The sequence below is a fragment of the Elephas maximus genome, chromosome 17 (genome assembly GCF_024166365.1).
Source record: "Elephas maximus indicus isolate mEleMax1 chromosome 17, mEleMax1 primary haplotype, whole genome shotgun sequence".
In the NCBI taxonomy this organism is placed as follows: Eukaryota; Metazoa; Chordata; class Mammalia; order Proboscidea; family Elephantidae; genus Elephas; species Elephas maximus.
The window spans coordinates 73632452-73653071 of NC_064835.1; the positions used below are offsets into that span (position 1 = coordinate 73632452).

Genomic DNA, 20620 nt, shown 5'->3' on the forward strand with positions numbered 1-20620 from the left:
TCTGTACATTTTCATGATTAGCAAGCACACAAACAGAGCATGTAATGATACTCTGGAAAATAAGTAGGCTTATAGAAGCGCTGCCACAAATGCCTTTTTATCCTTAATATAGTACTAACAGATCTGTAGGCAGAATTTATTACAGAAAATTGTTGCAGGAGACAATCTGTATTATATGTATCTTGTAAGGGAATATGAAAGGAAAGTCAGTAACAACAGGAATTGGAAAAAAGAGCTCAAAGTGAGTATACAATAATCTTTTGTCTGCCAAGGAAAAAACATTAGGACCTTACGGTCGCTATGAGTCGGAATCGACTCAACAGCACTCGGTTTGGTTTTTTTGGTACTGGGCAATGCAAGAGACCCAGGTTTAATTCTAGCCAGTCAACCTCAAGCACAGCCACCACTTGTCTGCCAGTGGAAGCTTATGTGGTGTTATGATTCTGAGCAGGTTTCAGCAGAGCTTCCAGACTAAGACAAACTACGAAGAAAGGCCTGACAATCTACTTCTGAAAAATCCATCAATGAAAGCCCTATGGATCAGAATACTTCAAATCCACAACTGGTTGTGAGGATGGCCCAGGACTGGGCTGCGTTCCATTCCATTGTGCTTAGGGTCACCATGAGTCAGGGGCCAGCCGATGGCAGCTAATAACAACAAAAACACAATAAATGGAAATGTTATAAGCTGACCTTGAAAACATTCATTATTCAGTTATCAAACTCCCCTGACTCAGCCAAGTGTAAGAATGACAGAAGTCATAGGGGAGTATGACTGTAAGATTTCCATTGTGTGAAACATAGTAAATTGACAAAAAAGAAAAAAGTTCCACTGAGATATATGAAAGTTCTTCTGTAATCCGACCTATGAGGGAGTTAGCAAAATTGTGTTTATATTTGACTCATATCTTGATCATTTTTTAACAGAACTCCTGGGGCCCTCAGACAGAGGGGATATGCTAAATGAAGCTTTTGTTGGTCTACCATTAGCACCTCAAGGGGAAGACACATTTCCAGATAACCTTCCTCCCTCTGGTTCAATCCATAGACATATTATTCAACAAAGAACACTGAGTGGCTCTTCTAATAGGTAAGAGATGTTGAATTAAGAAAATTGTTCCATAAAGGAGAGTATTTAGCATTTCATATTAAACAATTTTAATATCCCCTGTTTAAATGTAAACTGATAGTTAAGCAAGAGTATTTCAAAATGTCAATGAAAAAAGTGTGCATTTTCTTATAGCTAATACCTTGTACTAGTTAGCTCATGCAAGAGCAAACGTGGTGGAGGCAGAAGGGAATGTAAACAGAAAATTGTTAGAATGAATGCTACTCTGGGCCAAAATGAAATTACTATAACCATATTGAATTCTATTCATATTCTGTTGTTAAAAGTTAGGATTGTTAAATTACCTTGAATAAATATTATTAATTTTTAGAATATGTAGTTTTGGTTATGGTTTATATGATTGTACTTCTTTAATGTCAGCTTGCCATTAGTTTTTGAAATTTGATAAATAATAATTTAAATAACTATTCAGCTTGCCACATTGGATTACTGTGAATATAAACAGAAAGAATAAGTATGAAATTAAAAAAAAAACTCTACAGTGTTTTAGTATTATAGTGTTATTTATAATGGTAATTATCATGATAAATGCTCTCAAGGAAGGGTCCACAAACTTTTTGTGTCAAGGGCCAGAGAGCCAGTATTTTATGTGTTGCAGGCCATATGGATCCCATACTCTACTAACTGTGAAAGCAACCACAGACAACACATAAATGAATGAGAATGGCCGTGTTTCAATAAAACTTTCTGTAGAAAACACGTGGCAGTGGGCTAGATTTAGCCCTGGACTGTAATTTATAACCCTTGCTCTTAAGGATCTCAGGTATATGGAATAATTGTGAAGTGGCTATATTTTTATATTTATATATATCAATTATGGAAACCCTGGTGGTATAGTGGTTAAGAGCTATGGCTGCTAACCAAAAGGTAGGCAGTTCGAATCCACCAGGCGCTCCTTGGAAACTCTATGGGGCAGTTCTACTCTGTCCTATAGGGTCGCTATGAGTTGGAATTGACTCGATGGCAGTGGGTTTGGTTTTGGGTTTTATATCAATTATATACACCAAACCCATTGCCACTGAGAGTAGAACTACCCCATAGGGTTTCCAAGGAACGGCTGGTAGATTCAAACCACCGACCTTTTGGTTAGCAGCTGAGCTCGTAACCGTTGCGCCCCCAGGGCTCCTCAATTATACATACATACTTTTAATATCCTTGAGAAAAATGCCTCCAACTATATAAATTAACAGTAAATAAAGTGGGGCAGAACTTGCACGTATGGCAGAGTTTAAAGGTCAACAAATCCTCTCCCCAAGAAACAGTTATAAAACATGACAAAGACAACTATTTCAGGGCTCTGGAAATCAAACAAAGGCAAGCAACAAATTCAAAAACTTCCACTCCTGAAAAACTGTTGAATTTCTAGTGTTCTGTGTTCTTGCCTGGGGCTGTTCCTGTCCCACCACCACTGCCACCCGCAACTCTTACACTGATGGCATGATTTTCATTTTTCCCTTCATGACGTATTGTTAGGGAGGAGGCAGTGGGAGATGGAACACAGGAAGCCACTATTATTTTGCCAGTTACCAGGAAGTCCTACCTCTTACTTTTTTAAAAAAACAATTTTACTGAGGTATAATTTACATAGGTCATGAAATTCACCCACTGTAATTCCACCCCAAACAGTTCCCTTATGTTCATTCACAGACAATTCCCATTCCACCCCCAGCCTGAGGCAACCATTGCTCTGCTTCCTGTCTCTATAGGAGTTTCATATAGATGGAGTCATACAATCTGGAAATTTCAAATAAATGGAGTCATACAATATGTTGTCATTTGTGTCTGGCTTTGTTCAAGTAGCATTGTTTTTGAAGTTTATGCATGCAGTAGTTTATTCCTTTTTAATTGCTCGCTAGTATTCCATTGTATGGATATACCATAACTTGTTTATCCATTCCCAGTTGATGGATATCTGGATTATTTCTAGTTTGGAGAATATTATGAATAATGTTGCTGTGAACATTCATATGTAAATCTATGAGTCTATGTATTTTTCATATCTCTTGTGTGGCTACCTGGGAGTAGAATTGCTGGGCCATATGGTAAGTTTAAATGTAACCTGTTAGTCTTAAGAAACTGCCAAATTGTTTCCCAAAGTGACTAACATTGTACATAACCACCTGCAATGTATGAGGGTTCCTGTTTCTCCACATCTTCACCTGTACTTGATATTGTCAGTCTCTTTGATTATAGACATTCTAATGGGTATCTAGTTGGGTATAGTGATATCTCATTATGGTTTTAATTTGTGTTTCCCTAATGATGCTTTTTTTTTTTTTTAATGATGCTGAGCATTTTTATATGATTATTAGCCATTACTGTATCTTCTTTGGTAAAATATATATTCAAATCTTTTGTCCATTTTTAAATCGGGTTATCTTACTACTGAATTGTAAGATTTCTTTATGTTCTGAATATGATTTGAAAATATTTTCTTCCAGTCTGTGGCTGCCTTTTCATTCTCTCAATAGTTTCCGTTGAAATGCAAAAGTTTTCATACTTTGGTTAAGTTCAGTTCAGCAATTTTTTTCTCTTATTAATTGTGCTTTTTGTGTAGTATGTAAGGAATCTTTTACTAACCTTAGAACACAAAGATTTTCTCCTATATTTTTTTTTTTTTTTACATGTTGTCATGGGTGGAACTATAATACTCTTACTAAAGTCACATTTCTGATCCAATACAAAGAGAGTTTCCCTGGGGCATGGCCTATATCACTTTTTATCCTACAAGAGATAAAAGGAAAGGGAAGCAAGCAGAGAGTGGGGGACCTCACACCACTAAGAAAGCAGCGCTGGGAGCAGAGCACTTCCTTTGGACCCAGGGCCCCTGCACCTGAGAAGCTCCTTGACCAGGGGAAGACTGATGATAAGGACCTTCCTTCAGAGAAGCGGATGCCCTGAATTTGGACTTGGACAGCCTGCTAGACTGTGAGAGAATAAATATCTCTTTGTTAAAGCCATCCACTTGTGGTATTTCTGTTATAGCAGCACTAGATAACTAAGATACATGCTTTATAGTTTTAATTCTTACATTTTTAGTTATTTTTTATATATGGTGTGAATGATGGTCTAAGTTCATTTTTTGTATATGGAAATCCAATTGTACCACCACCATTTATTGAAAAGACTCCTTTCTCCCACTGAATTGTCTTTATACCTTTGTCAAACATTGACTATAAATTTAAGTGTATATTTCTGGATTCACCATTCTTTTCCATTGATCTGTATGTCTATCCTAATCCTTATTTGTATGTCTATCCAAGTGCCTGTTATTGTTGTATGTTGTTGAGTCAATTGAGACTCATAGCAACCTTACAGGACAGAGAAGAACTGCCCCATAGGCTTTCCAAGGCTGTAATCTGTACGGAAGCAGACTGCCATGTCAGTCTCCTGTGGAGCAACTGGATGAACCACCAACCTTTTAGTTAGCAGCCAAGCCTTAACCACTCTGCCACTAGGGCTCCTTCAACAAGTGCCTAAAAACCAAAACCAAACCTGTTGCCAGTTCCAACTCACTGACAAAGAGAGGTCTACTCAACCAGGATCTCACAAAGCACACTTCAGTACCACAAACATGAACATGAAAAAGATGAACAATTATATACAGAATTACTTAAAAGAAGAAAAATGAAAACCAAAACATATCTATTGAGGAAAATTATTCCCCCAAAACTAAGAAATAGAAGAAAACCATGAGACAACATTCCAGGAGGAATTAAATATCATCAAGCAAGTCTTTGGGTATATGAAAACTTATCCTGAATTAGAAAGACAAAAACTAAGAACAGAAATGGGCCAAAGGAAAAAGGGAAATTGTGTGAACTTAAAGAAATGGAAGCAAAATACAATATTATGTCAGAAAAAATGAAATAAACTATAATGTATGCAAAGGACAATAAATTCAAAATAAAAGGCAATGAAAACAAGCAAGAGAATAAAGAATCAGATAAAGAAGAAAAAAAAGAAAGTAATGGAAATGGAAGATAGGCTAAGAAGTAACAGCATTTGTATAACGGATTCCCTGAAAACAAAAAACAATGGGACAGAATTAATATGTAAAACTATAACCCAAGAAAATGTTTCAGAAATTTAAAAAAAAGACTTGAATCTACACTGTGAAAAGGCACACTGGATGCCTCAGAAAATTTTCTCAGAACAACCGGCTCTAAAACACATCCTAGAATAATTAGATTTTGAAGACAAAAAGGCCTCCAGGTAAAAAGATCATATAACTTATAAAGGCAAAAAAATTAAAGTAGTATCAGACTTTTAAAAACAAAATACAAAGCAAGGCAAAAGTGAAGCAGCATTTTTTAAAAACTCAATGAAAGTGTGAAGCAAGAATTTTATATCCATCTAAGGTCTCCTTCAAGAATCAAGGCTATAGAAAAACAGTTTTCATTATAGGAAATTCTGTACCCATGAGCCTTTCTTGAGGAATATCCTACAGGAGGAGTTTCATCCAACTATAAGATAACTGATGAAACGTGAGCAAAAGGACAGATGGTAAGCATTTTAATATATATAAATATAGACTGGAGATGAAAACAAATGGGGGATAAGGATGGGAGAGTAATGTACAAATATTATATATTGTGACAAAGTAGAATGATACAACTAGAAAATGGAGGGAAAACAGAAGAAAAGAGTAGACTAAACTCAGCGACTGTTGTATCACCAATACCTGGGAGTTAAAAGATGGCAATAAACACTAACAAAATAGATAGAAAAAGGTTAGATGAAAAAAAAGATAGCAGTAGGGGCATTAGAAAAGATAGAAGTTCAAAGGTAACCACTAAAATAAAAATATAAAGCTTCCTAAATCCAATCATTTTTAATAAATTAAACCAAAAGAAACACATACACATCTCAGACAAAAATAGCAAGTATAACAAAATTCACTTAATTAATATATTCTGACGGAATTCAGACCAAGCGTTATCAGTCATATGTGGATGGACTTAACTCACCTACTAAAAGAAAGAATATGTAGAGTCACTGTACCAAAAAGAATTGGTCAATGTTCAACCATTTCACAAGGTACCATATGATAAAGAACCAATGGTGCTGAAGGAAGAAGTCTAAACTCCACTAAAGGCATTGACAAAAACAAAGCTCTAGGAATTGATGGAATACTGACTGAGATGTTTCAACAAACGAATGCAACACTGGAAGCAATCACTTGTCTATGCCAAGAAATTTGGAAGAGAGCTACCTGATCAACCAAATAAAGAGATCCATATACGTGCCCATTCTGAAGAAAAGTAATCCAGTGGAATGCAGAAGTTATCAAACAATATCATTAATATCATATGCAAGTAAAATTTTGCTGAAGATAATTCAAAACTGGTTACAGCAGTACACTGACAGAGAACGACCAGAAATAGATTAAGTTATGCATAATATTGTGAAGAATGGGAATTCCACGACATTTAATTTTCCTCACACCATATGTAAAACCAAATTCAAAATGGATTAAGGACTTAAATATGCAAATTAAAACCATAAAGATTTTAGAAGAAAATGCAGGGGCAACGCTGTGAGGCCTAGTTTTAACAATACGTTATCTAATATAACAAAAGTACAAATGGCAAACGACAAATAAATGGGACCTCATAAAAATTAAAAACTTTTTTCATCAAAAGACTTTGCCAAGCAGCCATCTAAGATGCATCAATTGGTCTCAACTCACTTGGAGCAAAGGAGAATGTAGAACAGCAAAGACATAAGGTAATTATGAGCCCAAGAGACAGAAAGGGCCACATAAACCAGAGACTACATCAACCTAAGACCCAAAGACCTGGATAGTGCCCGGCTACAACCGATGACTGCCCTGACAGGGAATGCAACAGAGAACCCCTGAGGGAGCAGAAGAACAGTGGGATGCAGACCTCAAATTCTTGTAGAAAGACCAGACTTAATGATCTGACTGAGACTAGAAGGACCCCAGAGGTCATGGTCCCCAGACCTTCTGTCAGCCCAAGACAGGAGCCATTCCCAAAGCCAACTCTTCAGACAGGCATTGGACTGGACTATGGGATAGAAAATGATACTGGTGAAGAATGAGCTTCTCAGATCAATTGGACACACGAGACTATGATGGCAGCTCCTGTCTGGAGAGGAGATGAGAGGGCAGAGGGGGTCAGAAGCTGACCAAATGGACACGAAAACAGAGAGTGGAGGGAAGGAGTTTGCTGTCTCATTAGAGGGAGAGCAACTCCTATAGTATGGTTTATATAAGTTTTTGTATGAGAGACTGACTTGATTTGTAAACTTTCACTTAAAGCACAACAAAAATTTAAAAAAAAAAAAAAAGACTTTGCCAAAAAAGTGAAAAGACAAGCTACTGACTGGGAAAATATCTTTAGAAACCATAAATCCAATAAGAATCTAATAACCAAAATATACATGAAACTTTGACAACTCAACAAAAAGACAGCCCAGTCATAAAATAGGCAAAGAACCTGATTAGACGTTTCACCAAAGAGGAGATCCAGATGGCCACCAAACATAAAAAGATGCTTAACGTCATTAGACATCAGAGAGACGCAAACCATAACCACAATGATACATACCATTTCACTCCACTGCTAACTGAAAGGTCAGTGGTTCAAAACCACCAGTGGCTCCATGGGAGAAAAATGTGGCAGTCTGCTTCCATGGAGACTTACACCCTTGGAAACTCTATGGGGTCACTATGAATCAGAATCGACTCAACGGCAGTGTCTTTAGGATGGCTAAGATTTTTTAAAAAATAACAAATGCTGGTAAAGATGTTGGGAAATTAGAACCCTTATACATTGCTGATAGGAATGCAAAACATTATAGCCATTGTGGAAAATAGTGTGGTGGTTCCTCAAAAAACTAAAAATAGAACTACCATATGACCCAGCAATTCCACTCCTAGGCATATACCCAATAAGACTTGAAAGCAGAGACTCAAAAAGAGACTTGTACACCAGTGTTCATTGCAGCACTACTCACAATATCCAAAAGGTGGAAACAAATGCCCATCAACAGACAAATGGATAAATAAAATGTAACACATACATACAATGGAATACCACTCAGCCAGTTGGAGAAACAAAGCCTTGATACATGCCACAATATGGATGGAGCTTGAAGATATTATGCTGAATGAACTAAGTCAATCACAAAAGGACAATTATTGAATGCCCTCATTTATATAAAAAGACAAGAAAAGGTAAATGTATGGAGATCAGTTTATTAGTGTTTACCAGAGGCAAGAGAGAGGGAAAATAGGGGGGGTTAACAGTGATGGAAAAATTGCATTGATTCGAGGTAGGGTTGCACAGCCAATTATTGTAATTACAATAATTACTGTAATTATTGTATTGCCAGTAGTTGTACACCCATAAAAAGCTAAATTGGCAGAACTTGTGTGCTACATATATTTATAACAATGACAAAAAAATAGTAGTGGCTGAGGCTGCTTATGTACAACCAGATACCACATGGGGTTAGGTTCCTTGTTTTGTAGGTTTAGGGTCATGGTTTCATGGGACATCCCAGTTAATTGGCCTGATAATGTGTATAGTGCTTCTGTTCTATCTCCTAGTTCACTGTATAGTGCCTCGGGTCTTAAAAGCTCCAAAGCGGCCAGCCATCCAAGGCACAATAGTTGGTCTCCAGTCACCTGGAGCAACAGAGGAAGAAGGATAGTCAGGAAAAGGAGGAAGATATGGAATGTACGACTAATTGCCTCCATGAACAACTGCCCCCTTTGCCATGAGACCAGAAAAACTAGATGGTGCCCAGCTGCCATTACTGAACATTTTGATCAAAGATTCCATAGAAGAATTCTGATCAAAAGGGAGAAAATGCAGAACAGAATTTCAAATTCTCATGGCCTCCAGACTTTTTGGAGCCATCGAGGGTGGATGAACCACTGGAACTATTGCCCTGAGATAATGTTTGAAAACATCCCCTAAAATCTTCTTAAAACCAAACAGTAGTTTAGCTTAACTAGTAAAAAAGGTCTGCCTTGAACATTATGCTCTTTTAAGAACTATCTATATGGAATCAAAGTGGCAACAGCAACTTGAAAGATTAGATAGGAACCTTAGGGAGCAGTGAGTTTATGTTAATGAGGGAGGAACAACTCAGAAAAGGGCGGGAAAATGGTTACACAACTCAAATAATGTACTGTATTTTTATGCAAATAACACACATCTACATTTGTTTGCCAACTGCTCCCCACCCAGAAGGTATTTTCGTAAGTGCCACTATGCTAATTTTGTTTTACAGCAACATGTAAAAAAATTGGCATAGTGGCACTTACAAAAATACCACAGAGAGGAGGGGAAGGGCAGTTAGCAAACAAATGTAGAAGGTGCATGTTATTTATGTAAAAAATATGGTAATCAATGTAACTAAATTGTACATATACTGTTGAACTGGTATATGTTTTGCTATGCATACTCTCACCAACAACAAAATAAATATGTTTTAGAAAATAAATTTTTTTTTTTTAGAAAATAAAAGCTATTTAGCATTTAAAATTATAATTAAAAAAAGAATGGGGGTTAACCATTGAAACAGGAGAAATTTTTTTGAAGTGTAAGAGACTACTTTGCAGACTTGTATGCAAATAAATTTGAAAGCCTATATAAAAATAGGTAAATACAGATTCCTTGACAAAATAGACTGACAGGGCTAAACAATGGGCTTAAGCATAACAGCAATAGTAAGGATAGTGCAGAACTGGGTGGTGTTTTGTTCTGTTGTACACAGAGTTGCTATGAGTCAGAACCAACTCAGTGACACCTAACAACAACAACAAACAGATGGCCAACAGTGGCCACCATGAGATTTAGAAACCTGAAACAGACATATTTCCATAAAAGAAACAGAGAAAGTTATTAAAGAACTGCCCCCATAAAAATGCACCAGGTCCAGATGGTTTGATAGGAGAATTCTACCAAACCGTCAAAGATCACATATTCCCAATGCTCTATAAACTTATCCAGAACACTGAAAATAAACGAAAACTTCCTGCATTACCGAAAAAGAAAACTACAAGCCAGTATCATTCATTTATATCAATGTACAAATACTAAATAAAATATTAGCAAACAGAATCCAATACCACATTAAAAAATACATCATAACCAAATGGAATTTATCCTGGGAAGACAAGATTGGCCCAATGTTACCAAATCCATTTTTTTTTTCACATCATATTAGATATAAATTCAAAAAAATCATATGATAATCTCTACAGATGTTGAAAAAACTTTTGACAAAATTGAACGCCCATTCCTGATAAATACACTCAAAAAAATAGGAATTGGGGGTACCTTCTTAGCATGACAAAAATTTATATATATATTAGTCCTAATGTCAGTATCATATTTAATGGGGAATCAGATCACTAAGGACATTTCCACTAAGATCAGAACAAGGCAGGATGCCCACTATCTCTGCTACTATTCAACACTGTACTAGAGATATTAGCCAAGAGTTGGCAAACCATGGACAACCGGCCAAATCTGAACTGCCACCTGTTTTTATTAATAAAGTGTAACAGAACACAGCTATGCCCATTTGTTTATTGTGTATGCTTGAGTAGGTGAGACAGAGACAGCACAGTCCACGTGTCCTAAAATATGTGGCCCTTTGTATAAAAAGTTTGCTAACCCCTGAACTAGAGACATAAGAATTGATAAGGAAATAAAACTATCTCTATTTGTAATGATATGAAAGTAAACTGAAAAATCCTAGAGAACCAATGATAAAATTAACTCAGTTTAAAAATTCAATAAGGTAGGATATAAAATTAACACACAGAAATCAACCGCCTTCATATAGACAAACGATAACCAGTTAGAAGATATGATAATAGAGAAAACACTATTTACATATCAAAAAGATTAAATACTTAGGAATAAACTTAAAAAGGAATGTGCAAAATCTATATGAGGGAAACTTTAAAACACTGCTCAAAGATATAAAAATAGCATGAACAAATGATAAATCATCCCCCCGTTCTTCGATAGGATCTCTCAAGATGATAAGTATGTCAGTTCTCCCTAAGTTAATTTATAAATTTAATGCAATCCCAATAAAAATACTAACAAAGTTTTTTTATGAAGTTAGACAAGTTAATACTAATGTTTATATGGGGAAAAAAAGCATGAAAGAATAGCCAGGAAACCAGTGAAAAACAGGGGGATTAATTCCATCAGACATTAAAACGTAAGATCTTATAACACTTGTCATGTTCGTAATTTTATTTTCTTACGTAACTACTTGATTAATACCTGCTTCTCCATTAACATAAGCTCTATGAAGTCAGGGACCACCATGACTGTTTTATACATTATAGTTTCCCCAAACCCTACCACAATGCCTGGAATGTAGTTGGCTCATATTAGGTGTGCAATATATTTGTATCAGGACAACTGCTCTCTTTGGAACTCTCACTCAGGTGGGAGCAGACGGAGGTGATACAGATAACAAACATGCAAAAATATGAAAATGGAGTATTTCAATTAATGGTAAGTACTAGAAAAAAAATACAAAGATTGGGTGATAAGGGAAGTCTTTGCTCAGAAGGTAGTATTTAAGACCTGAATGACAAGAAATCATCTATGTGGTGGTGTAGTAAGGTGACTGGGCATTCCAGAGAGAGGATGCAGCACATGCAAAGATGGTAGGGTAGGAACACTTTGAGCGGTCTGAGTAACAGATAGCCAATATAGCTGGACTGTAATGGTGGACAAGGGATGATAAGTTATGTAGGGCCATTGTAGGCCATGTTAGAGTGTATGGTCTTTGTTCTAACTGCAGTGAGAAGCCATTGTGGATATTAATGTGTGGTAGGCAGAATAATATATTCCCAAAAATGTCTGCATCCATTATTCTGCCTACCATACACTAATATCCACAATGGTTTCTAAAAGGTGTCTGCGCTACAACAGTGGGCTCATGCATAACAAGGATTGTAAAGATGGCGCAGGTCTGGGCAATGTTTAGTTTTGTGGTACATGTGCTCACTACGAGTTGGAACCGACTCAACGGCACCTCACAACAACGACAATAAATATGTCTGCGTCCCAATCCCCAGAACCTGTGAATATGTTACCTTATATGGCAAAAGGAAACTAGGGTAGCGTGTGGAATTATGGTTGCTAACCTCCTGACTAAGATAGAGAAATTACCCTAAATTATTCAGATGGGTCCAGTGCAATCACAACAGTCCTTAAATGTGGAAGGGGCAGGGCAGGATAAAAATATAGAACAAAAATCAAATCCATGAAAAAGACCAGATTTACTGATAGAGACTGGTCTGATAGAGGCTACAGGAACGCCATATTATGGCCTTAAGACATCTTCTTACACGGAACTGAAGCCATTCCCAGAGACCACCTTTCAGCCAAACAATAGGCCTACAAAACAAGCAATAACATCCAAGAGGAACGAGCCCCTTAGGACAGTTAATTATATGAGACCAAAAGGGCAAAATCTGCTCAAATGCAAAGACGAGAAGGCAAAAAGGGGTAGGAAAACTGGACAAAAGGTAACGGGGAACCCAGGGCAGAAATGGGGACAGTGCTAACACATTGAGGGAACGGCAACCAATGTCTTGGAATATTCTGTGTACAAATTGTTGAATTGGAAACTATTTTGCTCTGTAAACCTTCACCTAAAGCCCAATAAAACATTAAAAAAAAAATTATGGATAACAACAAAAAAATGTGGAAGAGGGAGGCAGTATCAGAGTGATTCAATGTGAGGACTCAACCCACTATTGCTAGCTTTGAAAATGGAGGAAGGTGACCATGAACCAGGAAATGCAGGCAGGCTCTCAAAGTTGTAAGATAATAAATTTATGTTGTTTCGGCCACTAAGATTGTGGTAATTTATTACGGCAGCAATAGAAAACTAATACCAAGTGTCAGGAGGTGATCTGCATTTGTAATAGATCACTTTGAATTTAACCAAGGCTGACTTAATAGGAAAAGCTGCCTTGACATGAGGGGAAGTTTTGATGTGATATCTATTTTTGTACTTCGCCAAGGAGCCCTGGTTGCACAATGGTTAAGCACTCAGTTGCTAACAAAAAGGTTAACAGTGTGAACCAACCAGCTGCTCTGCAGGAGAAAAGACCTATCTGCTCCCGTAAAGATTACAGCCTACGAAATCCTATGGGGTAGTTCTACTCTGACCTATACAGTCGCTATGAGTCACAACAGACTCAATGGCATACACAACAACAAATCTGAATGAGCAGAGCTAAATTTGAACAGCTGAACTACAAGTGAGGGAATTTTGCTACCCAAAATTTGTTAATTTCTCCTTCAACACACAAACAAGTTTAACAAGGGATAAGAAAAAAAGAAACAGTTTTCAGTAGTTCAGTAATGTCTCAGGTGCTAAAAGAGTAAGGCATAGAAAACAGAATGGCATCGTGGCCACAGCCTGGACTCACTAGTGGTTAATGGTGGTGTGTGTCTGGTTTTACTCACTGTTGTATCCACAGAATCCAACCTGGTATCACAGAGTGGGCATTCAACAAACATTCCATGAATTAATGAATGAACCATAAAAGATCAGCGTAGCTTATAAAATTGTCCTATTTTAAATCCTTCCCATCAACTGTTTATATTCTTTATAGGCTTACAAACCAACAAAATTTTAATTTCAGGGTAGCCTCTGGCAAAATTAATAAACTGAACTAACTTTAATCCATCATGGTGCATTCAACTGAAAACTGGTTTTGAATAGATTCTACTGTGCTTTGGTATATAAACAAACTTACTAGAATATAAGCTGTATGAGGGCAGGAATGTTTGTCTTCCTTTATATTGCATCCTCCAGGACCTAGAAAAATGCCTGGCATGTAACAGATGCTCAGTAAATACTTGTTGAATAAATAAAAATTATTTTTTTAAATATAAGAAAATATATCCAATAGTAAGTGTGTAAAGTAGGCATTCTAGATACACAAAACAATCAGGACCTAAACTAAAGCAGTTAAAACATCTCAGCTACAAATGATTTCTTAAAAAATCTTAACTATGTGAACTGACCGAGACTTTATATGTCATTAATACCCACATGCAAATTGTTGGTTTTCCATATTTTTGACTGGCTGATTGAGACTTCATACTTTTATGTCATTAATACTACTATATTTGGTTTTTCTTGTTTTTGACTTGGCAATTTAAAACATTATACAACCCAAAGAAAAAACAGTTTAGAAAGGGGGAAAAAATCACACAAGGTAAGAAGGCCAGTGTATAAGTAAATAATTGTAGGAAAAGAATAAAAATAATTTAGACTTAGTAACCTGATTGGGAGGATGGGGCGCAGGACTGGGCAGTGTTTCATTCTGATTGATATATATGGGGTCACTATGAGTCAGAGCTGACTCAATGGAACTTAACAACAACAGTAACCAAATGCCCTAATTACTGTATTTCAGATAAGTCAACATCTCTGGTTGCCACAATTTTCTATTTGTGTAAGATTATCTCCTTTCAGATTGAAAACTCTATATTGTAGAGCAAATAAACCTTGTATTTGAGCAAATTTATTTATTTTGACTTTTACTGTCATAAATTAATACTTAAGAAACCCCAAATGAAATACTACCCTGTTAAAAGTTCTTAAATTTAAAAAAAATTTTAGGTTGATTTTATTCAATTCATAGCTAAGTAATTTGCCTTTAAGTAGGAACAAGCAAACAAACAAAAACATCTATTCAAAATCCTTATGTGTGCCTATAAACAATATAATGCATGAAAATTTTCGACGTCTACAAAACATAGAAAATTGTCAACAGAATGCCTGGCAGTAGACTTACCAGAAAAAAAATTTTTACAGCCTATAATTCATGAAGATTGGCTCAAAACAAACTGCCCTTGCCAACAGAGAATCTGACAATTATTCTGTTGTCTAATTTGGCTCAGCCTAAGTTGACCCTGTTTATTCATCTCAGTCTTTTAATTCTTGATAACTTGGCATAAGAGAAGAACATATGGCGTATGTCTAGGAAGTCCATTTCTGCATCTTAAACTAAAATAAATGTAGGATATACTGAACATTTCCAGTGTGCTGAGATCCTAAGGTAGCTTTAGTATGTATTAGATAGAGCTGGTTCAGTTCACATTATTCCCACTTGGTGTTTTATGTTTGTTGCCTATAAGGCTAGAAACTAACTGTAGACATATTTTTCTAAGCCTTAGGCTATATCTAAAACTGAGAATTTTAAACGTATTTCCAAAAACGACAATCTTAAGCTCTTTTTAAAACATAAAAATTAAAGGGTGTCAGAAATTTGGCAACCTAAAGAACCTACTGAATCTGTAGCTATCTGTAGTTTAAAATTGCTCATCAAGATAATCTGAGAAAGTTAATGGGAGGTGAAGAACAAAAAGACTATATCCATTTTCTCTCCAGCCTAATTTGGCCTCCAATTAAGTTTCTTTTTCTGACTCTTTAAAGCTTATTGTGAAAAAAAGTTGCATTTTATTGTGGCTTTACTATGACTCAAGAAAAACTTTGAGGAAATTAGCTGCTTTATACATACACAGCTGTTATGGAACCACAGTTCTGTAGAACTAAAACTAGAGAAACAAAAACCTCAAAAAATCGGAAGCTCCAAATTTTATGAATTTTAAGAGCTACTATTTTGCTTAGAATGCATTTTAAATTTATTAACTAAGTCAAATGAAAAACATTATAAAGTATAAGTTCATATATAAAGCCAAACTTATATCTGGAATTTACATTTTTGAAATGCTTTACCTCTATTAGTGGAGTTCATGTGACATGTGGTCTTCTGTTTGCATAGTACTTTTCTTCCACAAAGCTCAGAGCATTCAAACTTCATAACTTAGCATGAAATTTCAACTACAAAGGGTCCTTATTAATCAAATAGTCATTATCTGATACCCTATAGTTTGCACAGAATAAAAACAGTCCTCAAAATGTGAAATATTTAACTCAGTCCCCACTCAAATATCCTCCCCACTTAATACTAACATTCATCTCCACCTGTCTACATACACACACACTTCATCAGTCTTTTCACTGATTGTCAGATTTCTAACACCCAACATAGCAATACAAACACATTTCAAAACAACTGAAAATCTTGTCCCCACAAAACATACACTATTTCATGAAGTCAAAGAGATGTTAGAGAACTGCTCTCATCTATGTAAAACCACTGAAAACAAGCATATAACAGACCAGTTAACTGAAAAAGAGAAATTCCACAAGGATGTTGAAATAAAAAGAACTGTGAGAGGAAATGAATTTATCATCAAAATATTACCGTATTTTTACACAAATAACTCGCGCCTTCTATGTTTGTTTGCCAACTCCACCCTCCCCCCATAGGGTATTTTCGTAGCACACTATGCTAATTTTTACAGCAACATGTAAAAACAATTGGCATGGCGGCACTTATGAAAATACCTCCAAGGGGGAAGGCGCAATTGGCAAACAAACATAGAAGGGGCGCGTTATTTGCATAAAAATATGGTAATGGAAGCCCTTGGGAAAAATGACAAAATCCTTGAATATTTTTTGCAAAAAAATGACCCTCTTTTTGATCTTGTACGCTGTGAAAGTCAAATGTGAAGTTAAAGATGCCATATCATGCATTAGACTATTTGATCAGAAAAACTAGGACCATTCCCTCCCACAAATCGAATTGGTTTAATCTTTGTTCCTTCTAAAAATTTGTGCAGAGCTTAAATTATAGTTTATATTTTATTAATATTAGATAAAATAAGCTGGTCCACGTTTTTACATATTATTTTTAATGGAATATTATTGTCACTATTTACTATGATTTCCAATCCTGCTTTTAAATGGATTCACTTTAAGGAGCTTTTTTCTGGAAGCAATTACCCTCAAATACGGACTTCCTGCAGCTATGTAAAAATGTTTAAGTCTTCAGTTTCAAAATCACGAAACATATGCTACTGGGGACCAGGTAGAAATGTTTATCTGCCTTTACTGTTTTCATTATTTCTTTGTATCTACTTTTATCCCTCTGCCATATTCTTTGAATCTAGGTTCACATCTTTCTCTTCAAAAATGAGAGATGAAAAGAAGGTTACTAAATTAAAACTTTCAGGGAAAGAATTTTAAGAGCAGAAAACAACCTAAGGAAGATAGTGATGCCCACATACACACAAAAAAATTACAACTAAATAATAAATTATTTTCGCTTTCTATTTCATATACAACAGGAAGCAGAGCTGGGTGTAGAATTGCATTCTTTAGTTATGGTAGATTCCCAGGGAGATCCCTAAGTGGGGCCTGAGACACCCTGGACAGTGCCATGTAAGACTTTTGCCTTTCAGAGTATGTCTTTTACCTTTGGTTCAAGGTACACCAAAAATATGCAAAACTCTTCCCAGAGATAGGTGGCATATTGGGAACGAGGGGGGGGGGTGAGGGAATACATATCATCTGAAAATTCCCTATATTTAGAAATTAGGATTGTTTTGCATTTCTTAGATATATTTCTATAAACAAATTTGGGGAAAATTGTTTTGCACCCCAGATAATGCATAGTAAGTGGTACCATATGCTTCCTATTACATCTTATCATGAGGTATATAATGCCTTTTAGGGTTGCTAAGATTGACCAATGGAATTCTCCATTATAAAGTTCCCTATCAAGCTAGTGTTTTAGAACTCACTGATGGAAGTTGCCTTGATTATATTTCACTGGGGTTATAAAATGGTGATTTTCTAATTCTGTCATTCATTCTGCATTTATTAACTGGAATTCTTCTATACTTTTCCTTATCAATTATTTGATGCTTCTATAATACAAAGTAAATACTTGATGATTTCCTTAGATTTACCAGTTTTCAGGGTAATGAACAGGTATCCCATCAACCTCCAGTAGTGACTACTATTTTGGAGGAAAGGAGGACATATGGATTTTAAAATAATGCTTCATGTGTTTCAGTCCATTTTGACTACTCTTTCTGATAGTCAAATTTTGTAAATCAGTATAAATTTTTTCATAAAATAAATTTGGCAGTATGTATCAAAAGACTTCAACTGTCACAAATTTATATTTCACTTTTGTAATACATACATAGAAATATCCATCACATTGTGACCATAAAAATGAACAATCTAAATGTCCACTGGGAAATTAAGTAAATCACAGCGTAACCAAATAATACTATACAGCTATTAAAAATCATGATCATCAGGTCTAGTTCCAGGTAAGATGGAATAAGCACACTCTTACTACTCCCAGTCTCTTCCATTCAGTGTACCTAAAAACCCTGGACAAAATGCACAGACTAGCTTATCTGAGGACTCTGAAAAGTATATAATGGCAGGTAGATTAGGGACAAGGACCAATACCTGAAGTACCTCTAAACCTGTGGCAAGTTTACCAGTTTTTTCTCTGTGGTTTGCCACCACTTGGACCTGGAAGCAGGTACAGCCATGGGGGTATGTGGCTAGAAGACCAAAAAGGGGAGTAACAAGGAACCAGAAAGTACCAGTGGAGATCGCAAACAGGGAAGATCTCAAGAAAATGACCCCATGAAGTTTTTTATAAACTTCAGGGCTTACACCAAGCTGTGCATGTGTGGATCTGATGCTAAACAGCATATAAAAGACTGAGATCTAAACTGACGAACTATCAGTTAGGTCACAGATTGGCCACTAGGTGGCACAAACACAAATCCAAATAACAGTGTAAGGCTTTGAAAACTGAACTGATATTGGAACCACAGCTGACAAAAGGTGGGTTGGAACTTGCACTCTAAACCTAACCAGGTCAACTGCCTACTAAAACAAAATGTCAACATTCACCACAGGATTTATACAAGACCCAGGCTCATATCTTAATATTCAGTATGTCCAAGATACAATCAAAAATTACTTAGCATATGAAAAACCAGAAAATTTGAACTCACATGATGGATATTTCTATGTACATATTACAAAAGTGAAATTTAAAGTTATGACAGTTTAAGGTTTTTGATACTTATAAAACAGTTACACTGAGATGAAAGATATAGGAATTATCTGACAAAATTTTAAACCAGCTATTGTAACATTGCTCCAAAAGAATCACAAAAACTTAAGACAAATGAAAAAATTGAAAATCTCAACAAAGAAACAGAAAATATAAAGAAGAAACAAAAAGAAGTATTAGAACTGAAAAATACAATAACCAAAATTTAAAAACCCATTGGGTAGGTTCAATAGCAGAATGGAGATTTGAGGAAAGAATCAGTGAAATTCAAGACAGATTAACAGAATTTATCCAGTCTGAACCGCAAAGAAGGAAAAAAAAAATTTAAATAAATAGAGTCTCAGGGACCTATGCAACAATGCTAAAAAGTCTTAACATTAATGCCATCAGGGTCCTAGAAGGAAAGGAAAAAGAGTGCGGTGCTGAAAAAATACACAAATAATGGCTGAAAACTTACCAAGTTTGGTAAAAGACATAAGCCTACATATTCAAAAACTTCAGTAACCCAAAATAAGTTAAATACAAAGAAATTTCTGGCCAGAATCATCATCAAACTTCTAAAAACTAAAGATATGGAAAACAATCTGGAAAGTAGCCAGAGAAAAATTACAGTTCCGATAACTGTGCATCGCTTCAGAAACACTGGAGATCAGAAGTGGCACAACATTTTTTTAGGGCTGAAATAAAAGTGTCAACATAAAATTCTATATTCAGTGAAAATAACCTTCAGAAACCAAGGTGAAATAGAAACATTCTCAGATGAGGGAAAACTAAGAGAATGTGTTGCCACTAGAACTGCTCTAAAAGATTACTAAAGGAGATTCATCATACAAAAGAGAAACAATACCCAAAGGAAACTTAAAACATTGGAAATAAGGGGAAAGAAACAGAAGTAGTAAAAACCTGCATAGATTTTTTTTTTCCACTTTAGTTCTTTAAAAAATGTTCAAAGGGTGAAAGCCAAAATGCATAACATCGTCTAATGGGGCTTTCAATGTATGTAAACATAATATCCCCAGGCGTCTGTCAGTTCGTAGTACTGTGGTGGCTGGCATGTTGCTGTGATGGTTGAAGCTATGTCATCGGTATTTCAAATATCAGCAGGGTCACCCACCGTGGACAGGTTTCAGTGGAGTTTCCAGACTAAGACAGACTAGGAAGAAGGACCTGGCGATCTACCTCTGAAAATATTGGCCAGTGAAAACTTTCTGAATAGCAGTGGAACATTGTCTGGTATAGTGCTAGAAGATGAGCCCCTCAGGTTAGAAGGCATTCAAAATACAAATGAGGAAGAGCTGCCTCTTCAAAGTAGAGTTGACCTTAACGACATGGACGGAGTAATGCTTTCGGGACCTTCATCTGCTGATGTGGTTTGACTCAAAATGAGAAGAAACAGCTGCAAACATCCATTAATAACCAGAACATGGAATGTACAAAGTATGAATCTAGGAAAACTGGAAGTCTTCAAAAATGAAATGGAATACATAAAGATCAAT

At 35.9% G+C, this 20620-nt stretch overlaps 1 protein-coding gene across 6 annotated transcripts in view; it reads left to right on the forward strand.

Moving 5' to 3' along the window:
- The window catches only part of WDPCP (WD repeat containing planar cell polarity effector), a 399715-nt gene that overhangs the window by 331024 nt on the left and 48071 nt on the right, over positions 1-20620 (forward strand). For 4 of the 6 annotated variants that reach the window (XM_049856218.1, XM_049856220.1, XM_049856217.1 and 1 more), the window contains one exon: positions 928-1090. In XM_049856218.1, the coding sequence (XP_049712175.1) occupies positions 928-1090 (163 nt within the window). Of the gene's footprint in view, positions 1-121; positions 242-927; positions 1091-20620 lie in introns of those variants that run through there. The other 2 variants (XR_007513554.1, XM_049856221.1) reach the window with 2 other exon arrangements.